Consider the following 11,300-nt stretch of genomic DNA (forward strand, 5'->3'; position numbering starts at 1 on the left):
TGTTGACGTGTTTTATTAACACGGAAATTAAAAAGAAACAAAATCAACTTATAAATTCACTTGGCATTTGAACTTACAAAATACAAATAATCATAAACAAAACCTGAGTACATAAATATCTCTGCAAGAAACCTTTAAATACATTCAACATAAAACGCAAAGCGGGAATGACTACACAAATATTACTAGTCTGTATCAAGACTCATTATGATTTCTCATCTTCAGACAAACACGGACATTTATTTCAAACATAATCATTGAATGCAATAGTCATAAATAATACCCCTGACAGACGGCGGCGTTAATCCGAATTAACTGCTTTAATTAATTAAATGGATTAATTCGAAAAACTCCGATTGCTAACTCGAAATTTTAGAGAGTTAGTGGCATTTCCGTTGGTAACATTGTTAAACATGGACGCTTTTAACCAAAAACATACGCATGCAATAATGAAATATCTACATTTTTCTAAAATGGAAGTTCTAATAATAACGTATTTATGTATACTTTTTTTAGTAATTAGTGATTTTGTACTAATTGTGCGGCTAACAAACGCAATATTTGCTTTCTATCCAATTTTATTTTACCAAAATGAAAATATTATTGCCAATCAGCTGTTTATGGGAGATTACAACTCGCTTTGCTGCTGTCTGTCACCTACATATTTGGAACTGAATAAAGCGCCGTTAATCGGGGTTAACTCTGCTGTCTGCCTAGGCTATAAGGATTGCATTCAAGCCACTGTTAAGATTTGTTTCTTTATATTGGTTTGAAACTGAAGATCAACTCAAACTCTTATATGACAACTGTATTCGCCGCTACATCCAATACTGTTAAAAATAATTAATTTTTAAATACAATAAAAGAACGTAATATATCACTCTCCAGAATTGGTTAGCACACCCCATATGTAGTGTGCTTGAAAACACCATAGTGGCACCTAGGCGTATTCGAAACATTAACTTCAATGCCAACAATATAAAAAAATTTATAAATTGTATTGCATCAAATCATATCTTACAAAAGAACACACATCTAAATATTTTGTAAACTAATTAGGTTACTTGCAGAGATTTATATTTACAAAAATATATGCTACTAAGTACTTTAAAATGCAAAATAAGTTCATTTACATATGCGTATACGGACATACAATATGTGTAGGTATGTGCATATGGAAAAATATACATAACATATGTTTCTAAATTGTTAAATGAGTGAATTTAATAATTGTATGGAATAGTAGAAGAACAATTTACATATATACATAGAACAATATTTAAAATAATAAATAAAGTTACATACAAATGCACAAGTACTTACACCGAACATATAAAGCTAATAGTTTTGCCTACAATAAATAAAATCCAAATGCACATAAAAGCTCATGAAATGTTCAATAAAGGAATTTCTTAAATAAATTGGCAAATCAAAAAAAACGAAAATTAAAACACGATTATACAAATCGTGCCAATAATTTCCACATGGTTTGAAATAATTTAGTTCTATTATACTTAAGCGCTACATAGGTGCTTGGTCGAGCTTTTCTCCCTAGTAATTTAAAATGTTGAATTACACCTTTGAAACATTCTGTTTAGTATAATTTGTGCAAGACTGAAGCAGAGATGAATAGATTTATAACTCTCATATAATTTCACCGACAGGCCAAATCACCAAAATTCAAAACATAGTATGCGGTTGCATTTACATACATATTTCAACTATATATATTATGTATACGAATGTTATATTATATAGTATATGAATATTAAAAGATATGTAATAGTTGACGAGAAATGTAATTAAGCGTTAAGCCTAGATGATGAAGATAAAAGGCGGGAAAAATTTCCACCCGTTACGCTACAAAACTTTATAGCAAAAAAATAATGGAAAGCCAAATTCGTGTTTTGCTATTGAAAATTTTGCATATGATTTCCTATCAACCAATTTGTTTATATATTACAATCATGTTTGGTAACTAACATATAATATAAGTCATTGACTCACTTCGCTTCTTTACTGTATTTTGTATTATATTATACAATACACTAAATAATAATATTGAAAACAGCATAACTGACACAAATCGCTTTACACATATTCAACATAATACTGATTTAGGAAGCTATATACTGATATCAAATATTTTGACCACCGGATGCACTGTTAGTAATTAACATATTCTCGCTTAATTTCATTGAGATCTTCTTAAACTTAGCCCAAAGCATTTAATTTATCATATAGGATATGGTGGCTAGACTAAAGTTTAAAGTGATTTCATTCTCAACGCGTTGGTGAAAAAACATCTTCTAAATTTACCCACTCGGACATCTGAAATGTATCGTAATACGTAATTTCCAACGAGGGCTTACAATATGCTGTTGGTCTTTGGTAATCGCATGCGCTTCGAATAATAATTTCCTTTCAAAAAACTTCAGCACATACCCGTATTATAAAATCATGCATATAAACATATACATATGTAGGTAGATGAAAGCATAACTATAAAATGCAGATTACGCATTCGTAATGCAAAAAGAGGTATTGGCCATAAAAAGAAAATGCTATTACAACGATAATGGAGCTTAAGTTTGCATATATGCACCTACATTTTTCAGTCATTTATGCTTTTCACTTGTAATCATTCTACATATATACATTTCTTCTGTTCATGTGTATGTCACAGAACTCCCCCTAAACTACTGCTTAAAATCGGTTTAATGAATTTTTGTATGTCTTTAGGGTGATTTCGATTTTAAGTACCAATTAAAATTGTTCTTTAAATAATTTTAGATAAAGAAATAAATTGTAGTTTATTTTGGAATACCAATGTATACTCCTCGAGGATTAACCCAAAATTGCCTACAACCGATTATGATTTGGTAAATTCAAAAAAGAATATAACTGTTAAAAATAGTTTGAGTTTCAAAAATTTAAAAAATAATACGAATGGTCGAATTGTAATAAATGTACACAATATTGATATGAATATTGATATAAAATTTAATTAAAAATTTTGATCAAAACAGTCCAGATTGTTGCAGTTCATTTAAAAAATGCAGTAGTTTTCCGAAATAACGAACACATTAATTGTCTGGCCTGTTCGTTACATCGAATTTTTCGTTAATTCGAGTACTCACTTGGAGTAGAGGTGATCAAAAATTTACAGCTTTTTTATAAAATTCAACATTTTTTCAATTTGCACATTTCTTTTGAATTTGAAGTATAAGCAAATATATCGGGATTTGCTCGTCCAAACAAACTATCATAGTTGCTAAATAAAAGTGTTAGGTGTGGTTACTATTGCATAATTTACAGAGGGTTTTTATCGCTCAATTGAGATACTTATTATCAATCATATTATTAAATGCACGCGAAATTTAATTTTAAGTTTAAGGAAAATGTTTATTTTATATTTGCTCTATAAATTATTATAGCTTCGCATATACCACAATTACAAATGTTTTAACCAATGCAAGTATAAAAAAAATGATTTTGCTTCCAATCAGTGAACTTTAAAATATCTTTAAATGATGAAACTATTAAAACAAATTATATTGTAGTAATAAATAATATGACATGCTATTACAAATAGGGAATATGTGAACACTGAATTGTTGGATACATAAAAGCCCAAAAAGTCTTACGAAGCACAAAAAGAAGGTTTATTTTAATTTTATCTTACTATCAATTTTATTATTGTTTATTTTTTTAAGTCCAGTTAATATATAGTGCAATTAATGACCACCAAAATTTTTAAGATATCAGTGACTTTTAAGTACAACATAACATATACATAAACATATATATGTTCCCATGTCATTATTTTTTAATTCGAACACCTTATTGTTAACAAATTTGAAAAAAAAAATATGTACCTATACACATCAAAAACAAATTCTTAAATATTCAATGTTCAACACTACGCAGTTTGGGTGAATTAGAGTTTTTAATATTTATTCACATTTCCAACAAGTTGAGTTAAATGTTAGTCGTTTAATTTTAACAGTGTTGTAAAAATATTCATGCGGTTTTAGTTTGAAAATACTTTCTCACCGGATTCGTTCGAGTTAAAAAAGAATGATCCATGATTTATGTATGTACATATATAAAATGACAAGGCCAGTACACACAAGGTCGTGCAAATATGTTTTTTTATTAAAAATATGATTGTAAGAATGTGTAGTTATAATTGCGTATATCCAATTTTGTATGACATATTTAGCACATTAAGCTACAACGGTTCCGATTTTTTTTACCATATCTTTGGAAATCGTAGGGTACGTAGTACATGTTTTTTTACCTTGAGGGATTTCCTCAGTTACGCAGTTTTAATAATAAAATACAAAATCCCAAATAATAATTTCCAATACACTTACAAATCAAAGATCGAAATTAACCCTACTCTGCGCCAGCTATTCTTAACGTGTTTCTCACTAACACACACAATGTTCAGTTCAGAAAGCTAACCGTGCTGGATCTTTTCTATTATATGTGTGTTGAAACCCCATTTTATCAGTAACTTTCAGTTTTATCATTTAGGTGTTTTGAAGAGAGAAGAAAATATAAAAGAGAAAAAAGTATTAAGCATGATATAACAGCTGCTATTAACACAAGACAACCATTACCGATTCTTATTTGATATTTTTCGTAGATCTATAATCGTTGCACTTCGTTTAAACAGAGTTTGCAATAATCAATGGCGGCGGAATATTGTAATATTGCTAAGATATCACACATATTGACCGATATATACCGTATAAGATTTATAATTTAGAAATATGATAATTTCAGGGTCATATACACTAAAATGAGGAGAATATGCATATTTAAATTCATATATATCTTACAAATTGACTGCTGATTTCGTCGTAACTGTAACAGCCATTGCACTAAGGACTTCATATTCTATGTATTGGACTTGAAAAGGTAAATATCGAATTCAAACTTTCATAGTTAAAAGTTGGCACACATTAGCTGCACTATTTGTGCTCCATTTTATTCTTAGCTTTAAACAATGAAGATGTATAAGAAATGTTAGATTGCAAACATGTTTTAAAGTGATCGAGCACGGAGTTACAGGTGACCAATTTTTATACCGATTTACGAACAAACCCGCCTTACTATCTTTACTGTCAAATTTGATATTGCTGACATTTTCCATTAAAGAGTTATCACGTTTTCGGTAGTTTCGAACAGCTCTGTGGAATTTCCAATGTATTATGAAAGGCTAGAATAAAATATAGTTGATATCTTTAGTAGTTTGTGATTTGCAGAAACACAAATTTATAAAGAAAGAATTCATCTATTCCAGTGCCAGTAGTATTTTTGCTATCAAATAATAACAGTTACTTGATTTGTGTTCACTGTGAAAAACTAAAGCAGTTGCTGGATTGTGTGTTGCTGACCATTTAAAAAAGCAAGTATTTTAAAAAGACAGTATTTGAATCGTATTAATCGGGTCCTATTGATATTCCTAATGATGTTCACGCAATAGGATTGAAGTCTTGTTTGTGTGTCTTGTCGCAAAATTGATACTGAACATACCAATCCCTTTAATGTTGATAGTGGAGCATCATGAATAATGTAATAAATTTTCTAAGTGTCTTAAAAACGCTACAAATATTGAAACCTCAGCTAGCTAATATCTTGCTTATCTGCTTTAGGACAATGGCATATTTTTATCGTAAACATTGTAAAACTGGACCAAATTCCGCAGATAAAAGGCTGGTTTACTTAATTTAGAACCGTTGGCACTTGCTTGATGCTAAGGCTATGGTCAAACAGGTACATAATTGGCAATTGCTACAAAGTATACAATAGATAATTTAGAAATTTGGCTTGCAAAAGTGTATTTTATAGTGCCTCGTTGGATTTAAAATTTAATAGACAAAAAAATGTGTGGTAGCATAAAACATAATTAGTTTAACAATATTACCATAAAAATAAATATGTAATTTATCAGTGAAAACATTAATATGGAAAATATTAAATACCGTTAAAGTTTATTATATTAAGATTTTCTCCATGTTTCTCATACCGAAGTTGTTACAAATTAATGCAAATTCTGTTGCCAATTGCGTAAGCTAAATCGGGCGCTTCTGGACGACAAAAACATAATTGTCTGCGCTACAATAATTGGCCTGTTTGAACATAGTATATGTATTTAAAATGTAATTGCTAAAAAAGTTAGTCATATATAGGGATGTTTAACTGCAATTATTTAATGTATTTATGTATGTATGTGTAACCGGCTTCAAACAGAAACAACAAACCTTTAATTCAGTGAATTAAAAAATGCTACTCTATGTTTAATATTCAAAAGGGGCACAATTAGATCGGTTTGCAAATATTAAACATCGATAAAAAAAAGAACACACACACATATATGGAGTAAGTGTATTGTATATAATAGATAAGCAGATAGATTGGATAAATAGTAGATAAAAACAGATATTATTAGTGACCTTACTGTAATTAGAATTTAATTACTTCGTATGCCTCGTTAGGAGTACTTTGCTTGAACATATGCTTTTCATATTAATGAATTTAACTGAAGTTAAAACGCGACTCTGAAATTAGTTAACTAGAAATGAGCAATGACACTTTTGGTACATACGTTGGTTACTTTAGTTTTTTTGGTTCATATTGGTTTTGTTTTTCATCTTTTTTCGTTTAGGCTTATACGTGTATGGAGGTATAGTATAGTATATTAGTACAAAGTAGTATTAATTTAGTTGCGATGATGACAGAAGTAGTAGAACTTTCTTAATGGTGATTGGAATTAATCGAGGAGGTATCATTAAGGACAAAAGCGAAAAAACAATGGTGGCAGTAATTAGTCGCTGTCTTGATTGCTAGTGATGATCCAATTCAGTGTAATACTTTATGTCTTCTTTTTGCGCAAGGTAAATTATTTGTTTATGTAGATAACTTTTAAATATTATCTTCATTATCCATAAAATGCATTAACTGTACTCGCATCATATATTAACTCTCATTATTTGTATTTATGTTTCGGCACATAGTATCTGATATTTGTTTGCTTTGATGGCAGTTTAGTTATCATGTTTTTTTGTTTTGATTAATTAAAAATCAGCACCTGTCCTGAGGATGATGTTTGCAAATATGAAGATACGTCCGTCTCAATCATGCAGCTTCTCAGTGTCTCAGGTATAAACATGCCCTGCGGCAGTCTTCCACACTTTATTCGCGACCACTCGTACCTTTTTTCTGGAATTTTAATGGTTAGTCAAAAACGAGTATTTTCAGTCAATATCCACACGGCTTTGTACGACTAAAGTTTCTTGGTTCGCTAACTTCACCTTCACCGATTTCCTAAACGGTTGATAGGAAATAGAAAGATTATACAAAATAAAAAGTATTGTTATGAAAGTACATTTACTTGGAAAAGCAGAAAACTATTTTCTTATATGGTGAATTATCCATATTGAACATGAGAAAAACTGTTTATGTATTCGTCAAAAAAGACTGCTTGATATAATAAAATACATCACTGACACGACAATTTTATGATAAAGTGTTGCAGACTACTAAACAGAAAACAGTTGTCTATCTAAAGTTTATTGAGGTTATTGGCATATTGACCAATATTCATGATTTCAGGTATGCCATTAGAACGAAAACCATCATAATTCTCGGACTTCATTTCTTTGCTGGTACCAAACTACTGATCCTCATGTTACATCATACTTGTTTGAAAAATAACGTCAAATAAATTGAGGACGGAAGGAAATCGAGTATATAATAGTATCTTATAGAGAATAAATAAATATATATAAATGAAAGTATGCTAAGACTGCAACTGAACAACAAGAGAAAATAAATCAGAAATCGACATATAAGGCAACAACATTCCTCAATATATGTACATATATTCAACCGTATACGATGTAGTAAGTTTTTAACAGTTTATTGACTCTTGACATTTGGAACCAATTGTTCGGATCGTTGCGTGAATATAACTTAAATGTGAGTCTTCGGTTAGTTTTAGTATTTCTGATCAAACCCTGTTCTGAAAAAGTGAACATTAATACTACATAGCACATCAGCTTTCTTCAGTCCAGTTGATGAAAGATTTAAGTACTGTTGTCTAATCACAAAAATATCAAAACAATATGTATTTTTATACTCACAATAACAAAGTTGCTAAGAGAGTTAATAGTTGTGTTTACATAACGGTTGTTTGTAACACCCAAAACTAAAAGAGTTAGATATAGGGTTATATATATATGTATATAAGTGATCAGGGTGAAGAGTGGGGTTCAATTCCGGATGTCTGTCTGTCCGTCCGTCTGTGCAAGCTGTAACTTGAGTAAAAATTAAGATATCTTGATGAAACTTGACACACATGTTCCTAGGGACCGTGAAAGGGTTGCTTTCGAAAATGGGCAAAAGGGACCATTGTCACGCCTATAAAATGGCGAAAACCGAAAACACATAAAGTGCCATAACTAAGCGCTAAATAAAGCTATGGAATGTTTGGTACAAAGGATCGTACTATGAAGGGACATTTTTTGATATAATTTTTGAGAAGTGGACGTGGCCCCGCCCTATACTAAATTTTTTGTATATATCTCGTAAACCACTTAAGCTACATCAACAAAACTCTCTAGAGTCGTTTCTTTATTATACATATACAGTACAAAAATTAAGGAAATCGGATTATAACCACGCCCTCCTCCCATACAAAGGTTATGTTGAAAACTACTTAAAATGCTTTAATTTAGTAAGGGGAAACACTTGATACCTTAAATTGCATTATAAAGATGGTACAGAAGAGCTGCACTCAAATAAGTATACAATATTTAAATGGGCGTGGCTCCGCCCACTTATTGGTCAAAAACCATACCTCCGAAACTACTAGACCAATATCAATGAAATTTGGTTTGTGATATTTTCCTTACATCCCAATGATATGTTGTGAAAATAGGCCAAATCAGTTCACAACCACTCCTACTTCCTATATACCAGAACTTTAAAGCCGATCTGAATATTTTATTTAACATGATATGAAGTAGACACTAATGAATATATCGGAACAGAACTTTGCATAAATACTGCACTTATAGTGTGGCATCGCTCTTATAAAAATCGTCGAAATCGGACAATAAATTTTCAAGGTCTCATATATCGAACATGAGGACCTCAGTGCTTACGATTTTTTTTTACGAAAATATAACTCCCATATACCTAATATTAGGGTTTCCAACTTTCAATGGACTTTATACCATATACGTATATGACGAATATTTGGGACAAATTGTATTATTAATTATTGATTAATAAAATTAAATAATTAATTATTAATTAATAAAATTAAATAAATAAATTGCGATAGTATAAAATGTTCGGTTACACCCGAACTTAGCCCTTAGATCATTCCTGTGCATTAAATTATTGTCAAGTATTCAAAGTGAAATTTAAATGATTGGTGTTCAATTTTCAAATATTGGAAAAATTAGCCCACTTGTATCGTAAAAAACGTTTTTGATTTCTCATGTGCAAAATGGAAAACTCAGCATTACTTTAAGAAGTCTAAATGCACATCATCCAACACACATACTCACCGATGACAGTGTCGTTCTGTTCGAAAAGGGGAAGACGCAAAAACAGCAAATAGCAATTCATGTTTATACGATATCTGTTATAACTTGGTTATTTGGAATCAGGAACTGCTAATCCATCTCAATACAATATCAAGGAAAGTATTTTGTATTGGTTTTCATCTATTTATATTGTCATAGCGATACAGTCATCATTTATTTATAATTTTTGTTGCGTTATTATTTTTAAGTTTTGATTTGCCAAACCAGTATGCAATAGGAACTATGCAAAATGTATGTTGAGTATTATTGTTGTGACTGACAACTCCCAATAAGAACGTGAATGTGGCGCATGAGTGCGACAATTACACATATTTCAAGGTAATTTTCGAGGCATGATATTTGGCTTTTTTGGCACCAGTCGATCCGTCGTACATTACAAGGAAAATAACCTGAAAAACACATGTCTAAAAAATGCATACCTTAAGAAGTTAAAGGAACATAAATGCAAATATATTGTATTTACTTAAGTGTAGTACAAGTTAATGAAAAACGCTGAATATTGAGTGCCACGGGCCCACAAGCATTCTTCTAAAGAATATAAGTGAAATAATTTAGCACTAATACATCAAACAAGTTATCCAAAAAATATGACTTCTACAATACTTCAAATTTAGTAATAGTCGAATTAAAAAAAATGTGCTATTTATAAAACGTTCATAAAATATTTTAAAGCATTTTTTTTTTCTTTCATGATTATAAATAACACATACATATGTATATCGCTTATACGTAATTGATAGAATGTTGGCAATATTCAAGCGTAGAAATTCAAACGGATCATATAATAAACACTTGCCTGAATTATTTTACATGTTTTTAGCTTTCGGTTGTTATGTTTATGTTTATATTATACAATATAGTATTCTTCCTGTGCGGCTCTGACGGTTTTTTCAACGGTTTTATTTAGCACAACATTAATTTTTGTTTCATATTGCTGCCCGACCGACCTACATTCGTAAAAACGAAAATCTAAATGCAAATCATAGGACCTTTTGGGCCCTAACTCTTTTTATAAATACACAATTCGTCCTTTCTCAATTACATGGACAATCATGCGAAATCTTTGGGAAACGTAGTATTATAACACATTCACACAACCACTTGCACAGGTGACGTTATCCGTCTTTTCATTGTCTTTAATTGAGCCATGTTGATTTGATGGTACCTATTTATTTTTGATATTGTCTGCTCATTACACAATCTCATGTAGAACGCAGAACTAAAAGAGAAAGATAGAACGTTGTAGCGGCAGCGCCGCGGCGGTGGCGGCGTTTTAAATATAGAAAGTGTAGAGGATAATTTCGTTAGGCAAACACGTCGCGCCGCCCACAATTCAGTGTTGCAGACTGAATGCAAAAACGGTCAAAGCCTGACAACTCGCTGCTTACAATACGAATGCGTACATGTGTACTTACATATGAATCTATGTACATAGTATTTATGTAAAAATTATGTCTATTCACATTATGTACGTACCTGCATGAGAATATGTGTATGTTGATATAAAATGTGCAGAAAATTCGAAATGGACTGAGCAGAACCTGACATGCTCTATTATGTGATTTGTTTTAATGTTAATATAACAGTCTACAGCCATTTATTTGCATCCTTTATTTCAATCAATGTCTCCAGTTGCATATGTATTGTAAAAAAACTTAGTAGTCAATTGAT

General features: G+C 30.6%; 1 protein-coding gene across 5 annotated transcripts in view; it reads right to left on the bottom strand.

The window, feature by feature from the left end:
* LOC105219279 (hybrid signal transduction histidine kinase I) overlaps positions 1–11,266 on the bottom strand; it is a 23,881-nt gene extending 12,615 nt beyond the window's left edge. Inside the window, exons 1-3 of one of the 5 annotated variants that reach the window (XM_054235513.1) lie at positions 11,106–11,266; positions 9,591–10,033; positions 7,103–7,338 (exon numbers count right to left, since the gene is read on the bottom strand). In XM_054235513.1, the coding sequence (XP_054091488.1) occupies positions 7,103–7,183 (81 nt within the window). In that variant the 5' untranslated portion in view covers positions 7,184–7,338; positions 9,591–10,033; positions 11,106–11,266. Of the gene's footprint in view, positions 1–6,492; positions 7,339–9,590; positions 10,034–10,092; positions 10,164–10,794; positions 10,960–11,105 lie in introns of those variants that run through there. The other 4 variants (XM_029044900.2, XM_054235514.1, XM_029044896.2 and 1 more) reach the window with 4 other exon arrangements.
* Positions 11,267–11,300: the final 34 nt, after the last annotated feature.

Source organism: Zeugodacus cucurbitae, chromosome X, assembly GCF_028554725.1.
Source record: "Zeugodacus cucurbitae isolate PBARC_wt_2022May chromosome X, idZeuCucr1.2, whole genome shotgun sequence".
NCBI lineage: Eukaryota > Metazoa > Arthropoda > Insecta > Diptera > Tephritidae > Zeugodacus > Zeugodacus cucurbitae.